Source organism: Amia ocellicauda, chromosome 8, assembly GCF_036373705.1.
Source record: "Amia ocellicauda isolate fAmiCal2 chromosome 8, fAmiCal2.hap1, whole genome shotgun sequence".
NCBI classification, from domain to species: domain Eukaryota; kingdom Metazoa; phylum Chordata; class Actinopteri; order Amiiformes; family Amiidae; genus Amia; species Amia ocellicauda.
Genome location: NC_089857.1, coordinates 34,103,987 through 34,126,507, shown reverse-complemented (window position 1 = coordinate 34,126,507; position 22,521 = coordinate 34,103,987). Strand labels below are relative to the sequence as shown.

Sequence of the window (22,521 nt, the reverse complement as noted above, 5' to 3'; positions counted from 1 at the left end):
TTAAAGGGGCTTTCCTGTAAAGAAAGCATTACAGCATGACCATTGCTTATAAATATAAGTAATTGAGAATCTGAAACAACTCTGTCAGATACTACTACTAGTAATAATAATGTTAATAATACTATTAATAATAAACCACGCTACACCTCAGTTTATCATTTTGTGTCATCATATTATAATAAGCAAGTTTATTGTGTTCAAATGAAACTTATGCAATTCCCATCTTGAGTAGTACATTGAAAGGCAGCATGAAATTGTAATCTACTGGGGTTAGGGATGGAGATGAGTATGCCTTTTCACTCACACACTTCCTAATGAGCAGACCACCGTTATGGCAGGTAGCTCTGCTCTCCAGGGCCCAGTGATGTGAGAACACATGCAGCTCATGTTCGCTAGTCAAGAAGAGGCTGTGACTTGTGAAGGCAGTGTGAGGACCCATCTGTTTTTAATCTGCTTTCACCCTGAGCTGAGGGTCGCCGTGTAGAGATCAAGTTGCACATTCCACATCAGGAAGAAAATACTGAGAATGAACATTGGATGATCAAACCATAATACAGAAAGGAAAGGATAGATAAACTTACAGACATTGATGTCTAGGAATGTTTCCATAGGAGAAAACTAGGAACCAATTCTCAAAAAGTTTTCCCTGCTTGTTTTATTTTTTAATAACAAATATTTTCATCATAGAAATATACAAATTACGAGGCAATATAAATATACAAATAAATGTAAATAAATACAAATTATTACGAATACATATTTAATAAGAAACTAAGTATTCCTGTATTATGTCTGTCTCTTTATCATTTTATGTCAATTCAGAGGTCTAAAAAAACATGTCTGGCTCATTTTCTGAAGAGATGTATCTCTGTAATTATTTTATCAGTTTTCAGACTAATGGCCAAATAAGACTGATCTAATAAAAAGGCGATCAATTAAAGCAATGGGTCAGATTGCACAAATTGTAATGATGGAGGTTCTTATGAATAAGCCATTAAAGGTATTCCTCTTGTCTGTCCTCACGAAACCCATATACATTACTCTGCAAATTGCTATATTAGAAATCTAGCCACAAATGGGAGAGAAAATGAGACTTAGTTCTGCTCAGTTCAAGTTTGTGTTATAGATTTCCCAAGTACCTGCTTGTGCTGTCTTAGCATGTCATAGTGCAGCTTGTTGCACAATAATGTACATCTTGTGGTAAGAACTCAAACCTGTATTTTGTAACTTGGAACACAACATGTAATCTTTCACCTTTTAATTTTTATTTTGTAAAGTTTTTTTCACCCCCCATTTAGAAAATATACAGTATTGTGCAAAAGATTTAGGCAGGCGTGAAAAAATTATGTAAAGTAAGAATGCTTTCAAAAATAGACATGTTAATAGATTATATTTATCAATTAATTAAATGCAAAGTGAGTGAACAGAAGAAAAATCTACATCAAATCAATATTTGGTGTGACCACCCTTTGCCTTCAAAACAGCATCAATTCTTCTAGGTACACTTGCACACAGTTTTTGAAGGAACTCGGCAGGTAGGTTGGCCCAAACATCTTGGAGAACTAACCACAGTTCTTCTGTGGATTTAGGCAGCCTCAGTTGCTTCTGTCTCTTCATGTGATCCCAGACAGACTCGATGATGTTGAGATCAGGGCTCTGTGGGGGCCATACCAACACTTCCAGGAATCCTTGTTCTTCTTTACACTGAAGATAGTTCTTAATGACTTTTGCTGTATGTTTGGGGTCGTTGTCATGCTGCAGAATAAATTTGGGGCCAAATAGATGCCTCCCTGATGGTATTGCATGATGGATAAGTATCTGCCTGTACTTCTCAGCATTGAGGAGACCATTCATTCTGACCAAATCCCCAACTGCATTTGCACAAATGCAGCCCCAAACTTGCAAGGAACCTCCACCATGCTTCACTGTTGCCTGCAGACACTCTGTACCGCTCTTCAGCCCTTCAGTGAACAAACTGCCTTCTGCTACAGACAAATATTTCAAATTATGACTCATCATTCCAGAGCACCTGCTGCTATTTTTCTGCACCCCAGTTCCTGTGTTTTCATGCTTGGCCTTGTTGCCACGTCAGAGGTATGGCTTTTTAGCTGCAAGTCTTCCATGAAGGCCACTTCTGACCAGACTTCTCCAGACAGCAGATGGGTGTACCAGGGTCCCACTGTTTTCTGCCGATTCTGAGCTGATGGCACTGCTGGACAACTTCCGATTGCAAAGGGAAATAAGCATGATGTGTCTTTCATCTGCTGCAGTACATTTCCTTGGCCAACCACTGCGTCTACGGTCCTCAACGATGCCCGTTTCTTTGTGCTTCTTCAAAAGAGCTTGGACAGCACATCTGGAAACTCCTGTCTGCCTTGAAATGTCTGCCTGGGAGAGACCTTGCTCATGCAGTATAACTACCTTGTGTCTTGTTACTGTGCTCAGTCTTACCATGGTGTTTGACTTTTGACAGTAAACTGTCTTCAGCAACCTTGCCTTGTTAGCTGAGTTTGGCTGCTCCTCACCCAGTTTAATTCCTCCTACACAGGTGTTTCTGTTTCAGTTAATGACTGTGTTTCAACCTACATATTGAATTGATGCTCATTAGCACCTGTTTGGAATAATTGTTTAATCATACACCTGGCTATATGCTTACAAAATCCCTGACTTTGTGCAAGTGTACCTAGAAGAATTTATGCTGTTTTGAAGGCAAAGGGTGGTCACACCAAATATGGATTTGATGTAGATTTTTCTTCTGTTCACTCACTTTGCATTTAGTTGATTGATAAATATACTCTATTAACATGTCTATTTTTGAAAGCATTCTTACTTTACAGCATTTATTCACACCTGCCTAAAACCTTTGCACAGTACTGTATACATTACCTTTAAAAAAAATTAAATAAAGAGGTATGTATTAATTAATGTCATTAATTAATTTGTGCATGTGTACACACATATGCATGTACATTTGTTTCTTTACAAATTCAGCTATATCGCTTTCTTCAGAAATGTATATATTTTTTTGTGTACCTTGGCTACTTTTTTCTTTTTCATTTTCAAGTGTATTTAGTTTCCAAAGCAATGTTTCTAATGGAAGAAAGAAGTACTGCACTTTTCAATTGCTTAGATAATTTAAAAAATGTTCTTTGCCTACAGAAAGACAACCATAATTGTAGGTCTGACTAACTCTTGCTATTTTTAACTTCTTCTGAGTAATGCAATATATCAAACAAAAGCCCATTTTGAGCTATATAAAGTGAAATTGATTTGTTTTCTGGGTTGTTGCTCCAATATGTCTAAAATGGAATGACTGTGATGTTTTTTTAATATCACTTTATCTAAGAGGTCTAATCAAAACTGGAAGGAAATTGTCTGACAGATTTTGGCTGCTAAACCTTATTTTTCAGTATGGCTGTTTCACTGCACATAATATCTCAGTTATTTGTTTAAAATAAAACATGACCACAGTGTTGGGTAAAATAGCATATCTATGTTATGTAGTGAAATTGTTATCAAGACTTAATATGAAGGAGATGCCTGGACAATGGAGGCTGATTAAACCGTGTAACTTTTTTTTTTTGTTGTTCCTAAAAAGCCTCAAAAGTATAGAAAATGATTATTATTCCCCACAAACTTTGCTTTTGTGACCAGGACAGTGATATTTTCCAATGAGGCATAAGCAATTAGGAAATAACACTTACTACCCAGGAAGGAACAAAAATTGTGTCACATAGTGTTATCAAGCAAGGGTGATGCTGTTCGTGTTCATAAGTATTATCATTGAACTCAGTACAGAACCTGCTGTGCCAATGACACTTCACTTTACTCTTCCCTAATTTCTTTAACACAGTTGCCTGTGCCATTCTCCTCCAGTCTCTCTCTGACAAGTGATTTCAGGTCTTCTGGTTATCTTCCTATCCCTCTGTTCCCTCCTGCCAAGTGTCCCACTGTAACCCTCTGCATACACCTCACTATCACTTTTTAGGTGTTCCCCAAAGATCTGCCCTAGGATCCCTTCACTTCTTTCCAGCTTCTTGTAGTTCCTCTCAAGGCCTGTGCTGCTGAAGTAAAACCCATTCTGTGATTGTATATATATATATATATATATATATATATATATATATATATATATATATATATATATATATATATACACATATACACTTACTATTATTTTCCATTGGCCATTTGGTTTTACAAGCAGTGACAAATTATAATGTCAAAATGATAACCTAGATTTGTACTGATGAATTTGGCAGGCAATACTGTATTATGGAAAGCACAGAGGTAATTCTGAAATGTTACAAGTAGTTTAAGTACATTTTTCAGATTCTGGCAGGTGCTCATATCTCTTTTCAACAGGGAGTAAGACGTATTTTGGGATGTGGTCAAGAGTCACAAGTAGTGGTAAATATTTGTCTAAGCATCTCCGAAACTAGGTGAGGGGAAGTTGGCTGCTAGATCCTTGGCCTTCTAGGGCACAGTGCCACCTGGGATTGTCTGAACCGCTGTGGAACAAGGCACTATAAAGAGGTGCTTTGTCTGTTAATAGACCGCATTCAGCCTAGCAGGGTTTGGGTGTGTTTGTCTTCAGCTCTCCCAGATCAGTGAAATAGAGTGCTGAGGAAAAAAATAAACAACTAAACATTCCTGACCCAGCTGATATATTACATTCACGATAACATAATACATCTTGGGTACAATTTGTAATTTATAAATTGAAAGGAAAATAGGTGAGCAAAGCTGAGGGAATTTAAAAAGAATTAGAACTTTTGCCTGGCAGTGTTTTCTGTTGGCCACGATTCAGTTCCACAAGTAGGATTAGAGACTATTATGTAGCTCAGCATATTTCAAAGTCTTTTTGAATCATGCTGCTCGAGGAAACACAAATTACAGTTTAAAAAGTGACAAAAAGAAAGGTTGCATACGTACAGAATGCCTGCATGGCACACTTGAAAACCTTCCTGTGGCTGGAACATGATGTCCTTACAAATTAAACCAAAGGAACAAAAAGTCGGTTTCCCACCATCAATAGTCTTTTATTCATAAGGAAAGCAAACATTTTAGGCAGGAGCATTATTTAGAGAAGCATAATGATTGCTCTATTTTGACAAGTACAGTATGAGCTTCTATTCTCTTTACCAATGTGTGCAATCAGTGAAGCAGAGCCTCCACTGTGCTCACAATTTCAAAGTCTCGACTGCACGGTTTCAGTGGAAAAACTGGTTCTCCTGCAGTAAAATGAAGTTTGCTTTATACAAAGATATAAGAAGCAGAAGTTAGTGAATAAACTAATTCATAAATCTGTTAATACACGTAGAGAAATTGTTATCAAGACTTGTCAAGGAGATGCCTTGACAATGGAGACTGATTATCAGTCAATAATCAAGGATGATGCTGTTCGTGTTCATAAGTATTATCATTGAACTCAGTACAGAACCTGCTGTGCCAATGACACTTCACTTTACTCTTCCCTTATTTCCTTAACTCAGTTGCCTGCACCATTCTCCTCCAGTCTCTCTCTGACAAGTGATTTCAGGTCTTCTGGTTATCTTCCTATCCCTCTGTTCCCTCCTGCCAGGTGTCCCACTGTAACCCTCTGCATACACTTCACTATCACTCTTTAGATGTTCCCCAAGGATCAGCCCTAGGATCCCTTCACTTCTTTCTAGCTTCTTCTAGGCCTGTGCTGCTGAAGAATAAACCATTCTGCATTTCTGCAGGATTGGAATACTGCTCTTGCTAAGGGAATTGTATTCATGCTTTTTTATGATGTATCTTTAAGATATATAAGGGGAAGAGATTGCAATAAGATATACTGAATTTGGCTTTGACTGCATAACAACACGACCTGCATAGCTCCGAAATGCAGTCTACTGCGTTTCTGTTTCCCTGGCTCCTGCTTCATTTTTCTTTTGAACAGTTTTCTCACAATAGCAGCATGAATTGGCCAAGTGACTTCCTAATTGCTCTTTAACTACAAGCTTTTGATTGCACAGGGCTCGCTCTGTAGCCTCTCAGCTCTTTGCACTGCCATTACAATCTTGCACGCAATGGTCCGAGCCCTCCCCATTGCACATAGTTCAGAACGTTGAGTCTCTGGCACTTGTCCATCCACCACATTTCTAAAGGGTGTGAAACAAAGGTTAGAGCTTAATTAGTGTAGTAGAATAAGAGATGGCACCCAGCCAACAGACAAGCTTCCGTGATCCACGGTAAAATAAGATTAACACTGCAAACGTTCATACAGAAAGAGATACATTAAAAAGTTACAAAGATGTGTAAGAATTTTAAGAAACAATTTATTTATTCCTTTTTTAACCTTATATATATTTACAGTATCCATATTCATCCAACGTGCAATTTTGATTAAAAGGATCATTGATTTAAACAACCTACTCCACACTTTCAATGTGGGAAAAAAAGAAGAGATAAAAAACAAATCAATACAAAATAAAAAAGGACATATGGGGTGAAAGCTGTAATTGAATGTTTAATCCTAAAAAAAAACCAAAACTAACATCAGACATAATCAGCATAAAGGTGTTTTCTTTCACCAGTCAAACTTATAGGTGACTGGCAAGACATGCACAAACATTTCTAATTATTTAAATTATTAATGTTTTGCCACGCAGTGTGTTTAGGATCATTATCACTTTGGAAATATATAACTCCGCCACCATACACACACTAACCATCAGGGGGCAGTTTGATGTGCATGAATGGAAAGATACTGTGATTTTTCTATAGTTTCTGGTTATGTACCAGTGAAACAACACAAGACTTTTATATGACCACCCTGATGAATTTCTGTAGTTCTTCTTCTCGCATACAAGTATACTTTTTAAGTATACTTAGTAGTTTTTGGTGGATATCCATTTAACATAGTAAATGCCTGTAAAAAGTTGGCTCCAGTCACCCCAATGGGACTCATCTGACATATTGTAAAAGCTGTAAAAAAAAAAAAAATTTGAAAAGTAAAAAGTATAAGCACCCAGTTAAAAGTCAAACGTATAATTAGGAGTTATTATGCTCGGTAAGGTAGTGTAACAGATCCCATGGATCTGAACTTTAATAACTGTTAGGCTTCTGTCCCAGTTGCCATAGATGAGGCAGATATCTCTTAGATAACATCAAAGATTAGACAGCGGGTAGGAAAACCCCTGAATATTTTAAAAGTAAAATAAATCAATGTATAACATTAACTTCAATTACCCTCTGAGCCAAACTGCATTTCTTACAACTATTGCAATAGTTCTGCAAACTTTAACTTGTTTCATGACTGGCATAAAAAAACTAAATACACACCATCATTTATTAGGAATGTATCAAACTACAGGTGAGTCAGGTGTACACTTTACCAAATAGCTCCAATTCTTCCCAAGTATAATCATATGTGATTCAGTACTGAATTGTGAGATTACACGAATATTATTAATATATTTGCTTTGCAGGATACATCTAACTAAATCTCACAATTTCAGTAATCTCTCAAGATATGGAATTTTCTTCTATAAGCAAAATGCATGAACCCTGCTGGAACTCTATCTGTTGATAATATTTGTATTGAATAAAGGACAACACGTTCTACATTATGTAGGCCACAATGTTCTTAAATACAAATTCATGAATACAATTATGATTTAAAAAGCATTTTCATATTAAAGTACAGGTGATGCATTCCATTATACTTTCCAACAGGTTAAAGACAACCAGTTTCTCTGTGTAATTCACATTAGCAAAGATGTGTATAAAGTATTACTGATCAAGTATTCAGGTTATATGGAAATAGACAGCTCTATTATTCAACAATTCAACAAATCAATAAATAAGTCTAATATTCCATGTTGAGAAACAAAAAGCACTGTTTACATTTTTTGCAATTAATTGCAGCAATACCAGTGGTCTCCAATGGTCATTTCCTTGTCAGGATTAGCATGTTTCGAACCACCCTCATACACATGTTCCTCTCTTAACACATTCTTTTGTCATGTTCCCCAGAGTTGAGCTTTGTATTCCCATAGGTAAGGGGTTTAAACTCCTTCTTCTACTGGCTGTCCGGATTTCAACTTCAGTATGATCTATGGCACAAACACAACAGTCCACTTATTATTATTTAGTTGCCTTCCCAAATATTCTCACCTTGCAGAAAGAAGCAGTTTTCAAAATGTACACAGCTGTATTAAACTGTATGCAACATGGAATATCTGTACTATTATCTATTCTTTTTTTTTCTTTTTTTTTAATGGCAGTTCAAATCTATCTTTACTGAGCAGGTTTTCCTTCCAGCAATGAAACTTGTTTCTCTGGTTTGGCAGTTCTCTTTCTGTAAAGCCTTGAACATCCCTCAAAACTGAATCATTAATGATTGTTACTGACATCTAACTGCATCCTCTAGAAAATTACATAGTATTAGTAACACATCATTCACTCAGAGTAAATTAACTGATTTAACTTTTTTTTTTTTTAATTGAATCAGGACCATACCTCTTTAAGATGAGCAATCTCTTTGCATTCTACATTTTTCTGTGCATTATTCGTAATTGCTTTCACTCGCATGGCATAGCTGAAACAAACATAAAATATATTACACTAACAGCACTGGATATTTTTAAAGGTTAAACTGAATGGAAAATAAATTTAAAGATCTTAAATGTAATATACACAATTCTGTAAATGAATTATTTTTCTATTTTAATAAATGCTCATTCTTAAATGTTTCATTGAGAGTGCCTGGCAAAACCTGTTCCTTATACACAAAAATAAAAAGCTACTCGACAATATATTCTGAAACACTAATCAAGGTAATGTAAATGTATCACTTAGAATACCTACATCAATGACATTAGGGTTTCTTCAACATTGTAGTCAGAGGGAGAGATATTCACAAACATAAGTGTTTTGGCATTGCCTCCCAGAGAATCTTGCATGAGCTGAGTCAGCTTGTTATTGCGGTATGGGATGTAGGTTTGCTCAGTTGACAGGGCGAATATAACATCACTTAGGGCACTCAAAGACTTATTGATGGAATTGGCCTCCTATAATTCTCATGAAAAAAACAGAAATACAAAAAAGGTCATCCATTCTGCACAGTGGGAGGCTTTTGCTCCATCAGTGTTGTAAGTGCTATATTAATAATTTCTCATTAGATTTAATGCTTGGATTACATTCCCTCATAGAGGCAAACTTAGAAGATTTCTCATTAATTGTTTCTATATCAGTCAGCTACTGCAGCGGATTAGACTCATTTCCTGTGGTTCCTTTTTCTAAAATAGAATCTATGTGAATCATGTCAGTTTAGGGATTATTGCAGGCTAAAAATGATAATATCCTTTTATGAGATATGAGAGGCACATAATTCTTCAGTATTTTATTTTTCGCTGGTTTCATTTATTCTATATGTTTGATGTAAACAGCTTTAAGGCTACATGGTATAGTCACATTGTTTTAACTATTGTTTTTGGAAAGCTTTCTGTTAGTGCATTGATATAATGTTACAAAAAAACAGAAACGGATTATATGAAAAGTGCCATGAAATTGGACAGGTACTATCAATCTAGATCCTTTTATCAGATTCCTGGCTATATATAAAGTGGCTATACTATAAGCATGTATTGCAATGTACCAGTCTATACAATATTAACATAATGCAACATTTACAAGTAATCCTTTCAAGGAATAAAACTATTTAGCAGTTTAGAAACTGTCTCTAAACTTTAATTTAGAACATGGAGATCACATACAGAATATTTTATTGTCCATTCAGCACACTAGTTGCTACTTTCATGACTGAAGTAGCTTTTCCTTGTTATGTGGTCAATTAATCTATTGAGTGTTTAAAGCTAGAACCCATGAAACCATGGACAGAATATGCTAATAAGGACACAACATTAATAATTATCACTTTATAGACTGCAAAGAAATATATTCACCTTGAGCTGCTCATCTTTGGCTCCAGTCTTTGCAGCCCTTTCGCTTCCTGCCAAGTCAACCAGGCTGAGTTTTCCATAAGTGACACTCCCATTAGTAACATTTGTGCTTTCAATGATCACTCCAATCATCAGGTGAGATCGTGAACTTTCAGAATTCATTTCTGTCAAAACCAGATGAGTAATAGTCAAATTACAGAGGGCAAAAAAAAATGATGGTGTCAAGATAAGCCTAGATTGTATCAGCATCTGACTAATGTGAGAGTTTTGAGTTATAAGCACAGATGGAAAATTATACAGCATTAGTATAATTTCAAGCTGATAATAAAATAAAGCCTTACTATTATCAGCAAAAGTAAATTTGCTTCATATTTAAGGCATTTTCTATGACAATAGGGCCATTCAATTAAAAAACAGAAAAAATAAATCATATACCAAAGTGGATATATCATACACCAAAGTGGATATCTCATACAGCAGAAAAAAATATGAACATACCAAAGTGGATATATCATATAGCAAAGTTAATATATCATATAGCATAAAAACAAAAAATCATATACCAAATTGTATATATCATACGTGTATCGAAGGACTGCCATGGTGGGGAACCCAGGTGTGGAGTGAGAGGTGGTCAGGAACAGGCTGGGGTCAAACAGTGATGTCCAGGGAAATCAAGAAGTCATGGTCGATAAGGCAAGCAGGGGGTTAATAATCAGGTGAACAGTCTGGTAGGGAGAATCCAGGAATTGGTGGTCGAGATACACGTGGAGGTCATGAAGAGGCAATAAATAACACAGGGAATACTTAGAAATGCAACAGGAATGTCTTGAGCTGTGCAAAAGCAGTAGAAACAGCGGCGGTCCAGGCGAGACTGTGGACGGAACCCTTGAGAAGAGAGGTTAATGGAGCAGCAACAGACTGAAGTTCCTTATGAAACGACGATAGAAGTTGGCAAATCCCAGGAATCTTTGCAGCTCTTTAACAGTTCGGGGCTGAGGCCACTCCATAACCGCTTTCACCTTGTGGAGATCCATATGAACTCCCTCGGCATCGATGACATATCCCAAGAAGCCAATCCACTCATGGTGGAACTCACATTTTTCAGCCTTCATGTACAGTCCGTTTTCAAGGAGGCTGAGCAGAACCTAGTGAACATGAGAGACATGAGAGAACAGGGTAGGGGAGAAGATAAGAATATCATCAATGTACAAAATCACAAAGAGGTTCAGGTACTTTCGCAGGACGTCATTGACAAATGCTTGGAAAACTGACGGGGCATTGGCCAAACCGAAAGGCATGACAAGATATTCGTAACGTCCACTGCTGGTCAGGAAAGCAGTCTTCCACTCATCCGTACTCTGATCAAATTGTAAGCACTTCACAGGTTCAATTTCTTAAAAAAGCGAGCTCCACGGACCTGTTCCAGAGCAAATATCTGTATTTGACAGTGATGTCAATCAAACCTCGATAGTCAATGCATGGATGCAATCCTCCATCTTTTTTTGACACAAAGAAGAAACTGGCAGCAGCAGGTGACGTAGACGGCCGAATGATCCCCAGTTCCAAGACCTCCTGTATATAGCTGTCCATTGCCTGGGATTCAGGGACAGAGAGAGGGTAGATGCGTCCTCTGGGAGGAGCCGTTCCAGGTAACAGCTCAATAGCACAGTCTCCAGGCCGGTGTGGAGGCAGACAGGATGCTTCGGCTTTGGTGAACACCGCTACCAGGTCGTGGTAGTCAGATGGAAAGGTGGGAGGCGTAGACAGAAGAGGGCTTTCGATGTGGGTGGCTCTAATAGGCAGCGACAGGCATCGGGAGAAGCATTGTGAGCCCCAAGTGAGGATATCACTGTCAGTTCAGGAAACGGTCAGGTCCTCATGTGAGCTTAACACGAATGATACTCTGTGCCTGGGAAAACAAAGGACAACGTCCTGTACTCAAGGAGGAAGTAGGTGGTGAGCCTGGGTAAACAGGACAAACATCACGGAAGTCCCCCTCTTGGCCACAGTAAAGACAGAGGTGCTGTTGTATTCTCCTCCATCTCTCTCCGGTTGTTAGTCGCGTGCGTCCTAGTGGCATTGGTTCCCAGTCAGGACTGAATTGTGGCGTTTGACAGGATTTGGTAGGCTGACATGGGAAGTCTGTCGTGGGACGTCTTCGTGCCCTGAGAAGGTCGTCTAAGCGAACAGCCAGCTGGATGATCTCCTCTAAACCCAGGTCCTCATCCCGACATGCCAGCTCCGATTGCACATCTACATGCAGTCCCTGTCTGAACACGACAAGCAGGGCAAGTTCGTTCCAACCACTGCTTGCAGCCAGAGTCTGGAACTGGAGCGCACAATCCACTGCCGAGGCGGTGCCCTATCGAAGGGTCAGAAGCTGCTCACCAGCACCCCTTCCTTCAGCTGGATGGTTGAAGATATCTTTGAAATGAGCCAGCAAGATCCCCAAGGAGCGTGTGATGGTCCCTTGCCGTTTCCACACCGCCGATGCCCACTGCAAGGCTTTTCTGGTCAAAAGGGTGATGACAAAAGCAATTCTTGCGGCGTCATCTGGGAAGACAAAGGGCTGGTTGGTGAAGTACAGGGAACATTGCAGTAGGAATCCCTCACATCTGTCAGGAGTGCCATCAAATTTCTCTGGAATAGTGAGGTGAACAGACCGTGACATCACTACAGGCACTACAGGGGGAGCTGCAGCCGCTGCTGGAGGTGCAGGTACAATGCTCAGTGGTGTTCCCTGCAACAGTTGATTGAGGGCATCAGCAATCTGTTGCAGCTTCACGTCATGATCTTCTAACCGAGTGTCCCGAGCTGCCATGAAGGTTCTGATACTGGACATCTCCGCTGGGTCCATGGTTAGGCTAAGTCTTCTGTATCAAAGGACTGCCATGGTGGGGAACCCAGGTGTGGAGTGAGAGGTGGTCAGGAACAGGCTGGGGTCAATGTCGGCAAACAGTAATGTCCAGGGAAATCCAGAAGTCGTGGTCGATAAGGCAAGCAGGGGTTCAATGATCAGGCGAACAGTCTGGTAGGGAGAATCTGGGAATCGGTGGTTGAGGTACACGTGGAGGTCGTAAACAGGCAATAAATAACAAAGGGAATATTTAGAAATGCAACAGGAATTTGGGTTGAGATCTGGTGACTGTGGGGGCCATTGTAGTACAGTGAACTCATTGTCATGTTCAAGAAACCAATTTGAAATGATTCGACCTTTGTGACATGGTGCATTATCCTGCTGGAAGTAGCCATCAGAGGATGGGTACATGGTGGTCATAAAGGGATGGACATGGTCAGAAACAATGCTCAGGTAGGCCGTGGCATTTAAACGATGCCCAATTGGCACTAAGGGGCCTAAAGTGTGCCAAGAAAACATCCCCCACACCATTACACCACCACCACCAGCCTGCACAGTGGTAACAAGGCATGATGGATCCATGTTCTCATTCTGTTTACGCCAAATTCTGACTCTACCATCTGAATGTCTCAACAGAAATCGAGACTCATCAGACCAGGCAACATTTTTCCAGTCTTCAACTGTCCAATTTTGGTGAGCTTGTGCAAATTGTAGCCTCTTTTTCCTATTTGTAGTGGAGATGAGTGGTACCCGGTGGGGTCTTCTGCTGTTGTAGCCCATCCGCCTCAAGGTTGTACGTGTTGTGGCTTCACAAATGCTTTGCTGCATACCTCGGTTGTAACGAGTGCTTATTTCAGTCAAAGTTGCTCTTCTATCAGCTTGAATCAGTCGGCCCATTCTCCTCTGACCTCTAGCATCAACAAGGCATTTTCGCCCACAGGACTGCCGCATACTGGATGTTTTTCCCTTTTCACACCATTCTTTGTAAACCCTAGAAATGGTTGTGCGTGAAAATCCCAGTAACTGAGCAGATTGTGAAATACTCAGACCGGCCCGTCTGGCACCAACAACCATGCCACGCTCAAAATTGCTTAAATCACCTTTCTTTCCCATTCAGACATTCAGTTTGGAGTTCAGGAGATTGTCTTGACCAGGACCACACCCCTAAATGCATTGAAGCAACTGCCATGTGATTGGTTGGTTAGATAATTGCATTAATGAGAAATTGAACAGGTGTTCCTAATAATCCTTTAGGTGAGTGTATATGCCACTGTATGTGTGTATATATATATAATTCAGAACATTTAACTAAAAAAATCTGTACATAAGAAATAACACACACATCAGGAATCGGACCTGCAACACTGAACTCACAGCGTAACCATCACGCAAATAGACATGAAGATTAATTTGAAACATGTCTTAAGTAGCCTACAGGTGTCCTGATTAATTGTATATGACTGCATTATTGGAATCTTCAATTAATGTATTAATTTAGAAAAAAGCTACAAAATATGTGTGTACATATTTATACAGTGTACCTATATGTACTCTATACACAGCTATAGTCTAGATTGAAGTAAATAAATGGAAACATCTTTGGGTGCTGAGTGATATGGTTAATATAATTAAAAAACAAAACATACTGTATATGCACAATGGTGTGGAAGACACTTAATTGATAGTTTGATCAAACTAACTATGTAAGAGCAGTACTGTACAGTCATGAAACTAGATTGGTTTCACTATTCGTATTGGCTTGCCTTGATTTTGAATATTAGCCGAGATGTTCTGTCAATGTGATGCTGCCTCCATTTGTAATAAACTTTATTAACTTCATCACAAGCTTTTCCTCAGCATCAACAATTCACGACACAATTTCATAAAAAACTAAGAGCTATTCATAAATAATCATAAATAAATACAGTACCAATAATTTAAAAACTGTTATAATTGTAATATATTAATGTATATGTACACTCAGTGATAATGATCATCTCATGCTCGTAAACGTTCTCATCGATGTCTCCCTCATTCGGCTCTAATGCCTGTGACCCTGTGAAGCATCCACTCTCATTTCTAACCAACTGGGCACACTGCGCATGTCCAACCCAACATCTAAACCACGGGACTTTGGTATATATTTTTTGTGCAACGTGACATATTTTTTCTGCTATATGATATATCCACTTTGGTATAAGATTTTTTTTCTGCCATATGATATATCTACTTTGGTATATGATTTTTGTTTTCTGCTGTATGATATATTCACTTTGTTATATGATGTATCCACTTTGGTATATTCATTATTTTTTCTGTTATTTTTTAATTGAACAGCCCCTCATAATTTCCCCCATAATCTGTAATAGTGTTGTACATTTTGTAACACTTTCTATAACTGCTGAATTTCACACAGTCAAGCAATAACATAATTTAATTGGAAATATAAACAAATAAATAAACAACGGTTGGTATCACTATGATCAGTAAGATGGCATACACATGATAAAAACAACTGTGTTTCCATCAATAATTATTTTGGGCACAATATTAAAAACAATGTATTAACTGTGAATATTTAACTTACAGTCTAACAAATTAGCAATCTTTCTCTTTTCTAGCAAACACATTTGTTCTGATGTGATGTATTCTTTTCATTGCAATTCATGTGTGCACAGCATATTAATAATGAAAAATGTTTCTTTTACAATTACTATATAAAAAATACATTATTGGTTGGGTTTCTTTGAAATAAGCAATGACAAACATTCTATGTAAATGGTCACTGGGGAATAAATGTGATCCTGAAAAAGCTGTGAGATTCTCCTTCAGGCATTATTTGATCCTAATTGTTAATTGATGGAAATGAAGGAGAAAATTGGAATTGGAGATCAAAGTTTGGGGGTGGGCTATTTCTTAGACGTAGGCATTGTCCTGATTAAAGTGTACTGTAGTATAAGTGCAAGGAAGCAAAGTGAAATCATGATAAAGTATGCAGAGGTAGAGTAAAAGGAAAACCATGATAAGACAAAGTGATAGTACAAGTATGGGGAAATCACAGGAAAACCTCCAAAATTGCATGCAAGTCTATTGTTGTGAGCAGGAATAAGTAAATAATAAAGCTGTCATTAAGAATAAACTAAAACAAGCCTGATTTGCAAAGACCCTCAGGATCATGCAGTCCTGATTGAGATCACATTTAAGTTGTTAAAAATCAACCCCATATTACTTGATACTTATATCCATCAGTGGGTACAACTGCATATTGCTCCCCTTTCACAGAAACCACCAGAACATTACACTGCCCATTCAGAGGGTTAAATATTCTATAATGCCGGATTTCCCCTACCTATCTAAAACCCTTAATCAAACATGCAGTAATGAAGTACCCAACTTACACCAGTACTAACTGTAACTAAAGCAATTAATCCAAACAATTTCACAGGGATCTTCTGAAGTTTCATTAAGCACATACTTGTGTCTGCAATATGTCGGTTTGTGCAGCCCTGTTCAAAGAGTGCAAAAAGCTCTTCAGCACTAGCTGCTTGTTTTGTCTCTGCCCCCTGGACAAACACAAGTCCCTTTTTGTCCTTCTTAATTTCAATCTTTTTGTTGAGAGCCTCATTTGGATTTACAAAGAGATCAAGTAGGCGTTCATTATACAGCTCCAGCATGTAGGCCGAGACCTGCAGAACAGAATGGCACGTAAGGACTTGAGTCAGCTGTAGAAGATATAGCATTCCTGTTTTCGTGAAGTCATTTTGCTAAAGCTAAATTAAAAATTCCACCAAACAGGCTATGCAATATGCATTGACTGACCAGCAAATTCAATAGCAAATTAGTGGCAATTCTGAACCATCTTAGCAAGTATGTAAGGAATCATGCATGATAGTCGAGTCTTACCTTGAAATCAAACTTTGTTCTATTCTCCTCGATGATGTTAAAGATTCTGCTGAAAGCTCTTGGCATGACACCTGGGGTTTTCAACTCTTTGTCACCTACCATCGTGAATGTCTTCCCTGAGCCCGTTTGTCCATAAGAAAAAATACAAACATTGTAGCCGTCTACTGCTGACTGAATTAGCCTACAGACAAAATAAAATAAAAAAATGAGATTAGGGGTGAAGGAATTAGGAGATCGACAATAATGATGATGAATAGAGATGCATAATTGGCAAACAAATGCTTATTTTCAACATACATTGAATACTGCATGTGCATTTATCATGCTTTGAGGCCTAAACTGCAGTCTCTCATTAGGCTATTCAATTCCTTTTATGTTTTGTTTATGTGATTCATATAAACTCGGACTGAAAATGTAATTATATAGTGCTTTACTGTAAGCCAAACAATTTGTATCCTGAATGGCATGCTACTACTTTGCGTGTGGAGGTGTATGTTGCGTGACAGTGTAAAACAAAAGTGGATCTGCTTGAATGTTATGTTCTGCATGCGAACGCTGAAGTGTTTGATGTGGAAAGGAAAAGTGCTGCTGAAAGTGCCCAGACAGGTTACAAGTTCTGAAAACAAACATAGGATGTTTTGTGATTAAAAGACTGATAGTTTCAGTTAACCTGTGCAGAAGGTTATCCATGTCTAAACAAGATGGAAATATAAGCAGATTCATACGCCTGGGTGAAGTGACAAAGTGAGCTGATTGCTTGGCTGTGCAGATGGAAGAAGTGAAATAAATGCAATTGGCTGAGTTCTCCTGCTTTGCACCTGTGATACTTGACTGAATCACATTGACCCATGTGCAGATCACACAATACAAAAATTGTACCCTGTCTCAGTTTGATTTATATATAGTAGAAAAGCGGCTTCTAATAATAAATTACATTGTGATAGACAGAGAACAAATCTATATCATATTTCTGATCAGTGTTCATGTAGGCCATTCTCAGTTGTACATATTCTTGCCCATAGTATCTAGATATTTTAGGCATATGTCAATTATTATTTTCATTACATTACAAGCAGTCTCTGTATTGCAGCTTCAGGCATAAATCTTTACCTGGTTCAAAGTTTATGTGATTGTTGAAGACATACTTTACATACCCTACCTAACACATTTTTAAAAATCCTGTAAATGTGTGGTCTGATAAGAAAAACACAACTGATTTATGTATTTTGTGTGCAAATAGAAATTGTATAATTTCAGAGGGATGAAGGTTGATGTTCAGGAAATTACACTTTAATTACATTTCTCTATTCTATCCCAAAATTTCAGCTGAATATTATTCTATTAACTCTCAATAGGAGTTTGGGAAAAGAGGCCATGCATACCAAGTACAAATCTTCCCCTTTCAGAATCACAGTTTAAATGGGATGATGTTACTGTAAGGAAATCCAACCTCTCTCTTTTAATTTAGATTGAGAGACACTTTGAATGCACGCTGATAAATCAATGTAATCCAGTACTCCTAGGTGTTTAAAATTGTATAGCTAAGTGTCACTAAAGGCCAATTTCATTACCTGCTTGTGTCCTCAAAAATGTCCTCCTGTGAACTTGTGCTGTTGAAAACCTTGTCAAACTGGAACTCTTTTAAGCCACGAGAGCTGTGCACAGCTATAGAATATTCATCTGGACAGTCCACAACAAAACTGCTTCCATTGGCTATTTCAGATTTACTCAAGGGTCTTATACGACAGAAGACCCTGATTTTTCCTATAAAGACACCCAGAATAATACAAAAACATTTATGTTGTATCTGTTTTATAGGAGCTGTACTCAAAGAAAGGTCACACTACAATAGGTTACAGTTTTACCTTTCATATCCTCCACTATATTGTAGTATTTCTTCCTCAGTATTCGTTCAGAGTTGTAATTTTCTGTTATTTTTTTATTTTCCTCCTTAAGCTGTTTTAACTGGAAGAAAGGGGAGCAGAAAAAATATATATTTGAAGCTTCTTAGATTTCAGTTGAAGCAGGACCCAGAAAATTACATTTAGACGAATAAGCAAACAATCACAAAAATCCCTTCTAACCAGCTGACAGAAAAGGTGAACTGAGGACTGCTGGATCGAAATCTAAATGATTAGGTCGATGAAAGCTTTCAGGGACAAAGAGTATTCAGGCGACCATAAATCTTCTAACACCCCAGATTTATATTTATGTTGCTATTATTTTTGGTAATACTCACTTCAGATTCTGTGAGAATCAGGCACACCTCCAAGCCCCTAAGCCAAAAAGTGCAAACAAGCTACACTAATAGGCATTCATTGGATGCAGGGGATGTATACACTTTTCAAAACTCTGGGAAAGATGTCACCACATTAAGTTTATAAACAAACCTCCACATCAATAGTTGAAGAACAGTAAGGATTGGTCAAAGCATGTTATCATGAACTTTCAGAATTTGTCAAGGTTATAGGCGCTAAAATAACTTTAAAATATGAATCCAGAATGCTAGACTGTCTACATGAGAGACTGGAAAAGCATTACACTCCCACACTGATTGACAGCACTTGGAAGTACCCTATCTGGAATCAGGTAAGATGTACCTTTCCAAGCCAAGATATCCAATTTATTTCAACCCCATATTCTGCAACATTTTCATAGTTACATTAATACATTTATACATTTATACATTTTCCCACATCTGCATAACTTGTTATCGGCACTAGAAGACCGTTTTAAAGGCAAATGATTGGAAACATTCAACAATACAGTCAACTGATGTGGAAACAAATATTTAGATGTCAAATGGTTATCAAAATAAAGAGCTATGAACATCAAGTGTAACGTAAGATTTTAAGAATACCCACCTCAGTCTGTAGCAACAAAAGTTTCTGGCCAGTGCTTTTTGTTCTGTTGAAGGGGAAGCATTCAGTCTCTCCCATATTTTCAATAAGACCCTAAATGTATTAATCAGAGAAAAGGCTCATCAAAACATTACAAAGACTAAGGTATGGGTCCTGAAATGCAGATAGCACCACTTTTCATCGAAGAAACTAACTCTTAGTCAGGTTCATGGATGACTATAATCCCAATTACCCTCATTTAACAGAAAGGTATCCATGTGTTGCAAATACCTTGTTATAGAGGTTGACTTTGTTAGTATTTTAGTATTTTAATTAAATCTCTCTTTGTTTATTATTTGGATGGGCAGCTTTTTCCGTTGTTTTTACGTACCAGGCTGCTTTCTTCAGTAAGCTCTGGATCCAGCACTCCTCGATCCGGGTGTATTTTGCACATATTATCTGATCCTGAGACAAATTATATGGGAAAACACACAAATTAACTGAGGAATCTGATATGTTCAATACTGGAGGATTACAACTGGTTTCCTGGGGATTAAGCCATTTCCTTCAGTATCCTTTAGCAATTAGATAATCAGTTGTGGCTCAAAAGCAGAATACTAATGTCAGATAACAGGTTTGTAAATATATATATTTTTTAAATCGAATTACTGCTTGTGATATTAATCTAATAGTAATATATAGATGTGCTGGTGTGTCATATTTATTTTTGGATTTTCTTCTGGGGGGTGAAATACAGTGACAGCACTGAAAATATTTAACAATACATTGTTGAAATAGAGATATATTTGAAAGCTTTGATGTAATTAAATAGATATAAATGTGTCGACTTGCAGATATCCATTGTAGTTTGTTACAATGACAATATTCTCCACTGCAATGTTACTTATAAAGGGTAATTCCAAAATATATATTGGTAACTATGAAGACAATATGAGAACATAATTGGAACTGTACTTAACCCAAACAGACACCTGCATGCCTCTCAGTGCAATTAGCTAAGTGCATTACTGCCAATGTGATTTATTGCACTCTAATTACATTTTCAGAAGACCTCAACTCAGGTTTTGTGCCAAAGGTCAGACCATTGTAATGGAGTAATTCAAGTAATTTATTGAATTATACAGCTGGAGGTGTCAATGTCAATACTACAATAAAATAAAATAAGTTACCATAGGACGAGACAGTATGCCCTTTTCTTATCCACCCCAAAGCAACATGCATAATCTCTGCTTTCTGGAGCATTTCCTGTGTGATCTGTAGTTTTCTGTCGATTTCATCATCTAGGTTACCCCTGAAAGTATAAAGATTTATTGTGTTTTATACCATTGTAAATGTTGTTTCAGAGTCTGAGATGTGTGTAAGGAAACAGTTATTTGGCCAATTCCAATCTACTGTGCTGTAAAGCTTAAAAAATATTAATTTGCTGGTGGCCTTTTAGACACCCTGTTACTCATATTTATGATAGTATACACACATAGTACAAGGATGAAGGGGTCATGGTTCACAGAGAATGAGATATAAGCCAGTCAAGTTGTATTTTAACATGATTATTGAGCTATCTAGTAATACAACATGCTACTTTGCGAATAAAATCTAGGGAATTCACACCTCTTTGGATCTGTGATGGTTCCCTTTTCATTTTCGCAATTGACCACACTGCTTTGTGCTCGATTCAGACTTTCCTTGGCACTGGACAGAGCCAAGGTGTTCTCCTCCGCCTTACTGTCAATGAAATTCTTTGCTTCAGGAACTTCGCAATAGGTACTATGGGCCTGCCGTGACACAAACATAGTATTAGCTTAACTTATAGTATGTTAATCTAGGCATTCAATTTGTCATGCATTGAGTTGGTGCAAACATTTCTATTAATCTAATATTATCCTGATTCAGGATTAAAGGCACATTTCAGTTCTGCATGACTCTACCAATGGGAGCAGAATGTGCAGATGTGCGCAGAACTGCGGAAATCTGCACTACAAGAATGCCATGAGTGTTCTGACCTGTTCAATAACAGCCTTGAGTACTGTGGCACATGAAGTCTGCCAACAGACTCCTCCCTTCTTCTCTGCCTCCGTCTCCTTCTCACTCTGCAGCAGCTCGGTGATCTCTCGCTCCCTCTTGTACAGACTCTCTTTCAGGACCTCCAGACGGGCTTGGGCCCCCTCTAGCTGACTGTCATTGGTATTGGAGCTCTGAGCCTCAAGCGCAGACTCCACCAGCTGGCCAGACAGGAAGTGTGCACCACATCAGAGTTCACTCACTGTCATCTCTGCAAAGGAAATCTTTAACTTCTTTTAACACTGAGAAATATAATGCATCAGCAGGACAAATGGCAAATTACAGGAGTTCAGCTGGGAGGGGAAATCTAAATCACTCTAGCACAAAAGGAAATTAACAAAAACAAAAATAAAAAGGCCAAACTGGAGTAAATTAATTTAGTATTAAAATAAATTGAAAATATACCTGATTGTTCCCGTCTTCCACATTTGGGTTTTGCTGCTGTGTCTCCATGCCAGGGTTATCAGTCACAGTGAGAATCCCTGAAGCATTGATTTCCCTCCCTTTCATATCAGGGGGCTTTAACATCTCCTGAACTTTTCCTAGTTCAAGTCTAGCAATTTGAAGTTCCTGTAAAGCTAAAACATATTTAAAATGATGGCAATTCAAAATGCTGTACTGTTTTTGTTTTCTGAGCATATTGCACTGAGCACCCTACAGACCCAAATAATTTTCCTTTATCAGCAACTTCATCTTTGTCTGTCCACCATTCAAAGAAACATGTTTTAGGTAATAATACATCTCTCTGTGGATAGTCAAAATGTTGTCACTAAAAATTGAAAAATGTTTCAGTTTTTACTTCAAAATACCTTTTAAAATTAGTATTCATGCATACTCTTTTTTATGTAAAAAGTAAATTCAAAGAAAAGTGTAGAAAGGCAAGATGACTTGTAAAATCACCATGCAA

The 22,521-nt window shown here is 37.8% G+C and overlaps 1 protein-coding gene across 1 annotated transcript; it reads right to left on the bottom strand.

Moving 5' to 3' along the window:
• Positions 1-456: 456 nt before the first annotated feature.
• Positions 457-22,142, bottom strand: kifl (kinesin family-like). Its single transcript, XM_066711751.1, has 13 exons — positions 22,020-22,142; positions 21,557-21,775; positions 21,165-21,328; positions 18,935-18,971; positions 18,561-18,660; positions 18,267-18,459; positions 16,696-16,876; positions 16,268-16,478; positions 9,936-10,096; positions 8,839-9,041; positions 8,491-8,569; positions 1,568-1,755; positions 457-520 (listed from the first exon to the last, which is right to left on the bottom strand). Exons 1-13 carry the CDS (start codon positions 22,140-22,142, stop codon positions 457-459), a joined length of 1,923 nt encoding a protein of 640 aa, XP_066567848.1.
• Positions 22,143-22,521: the final 379 nt, after the last annotated feature.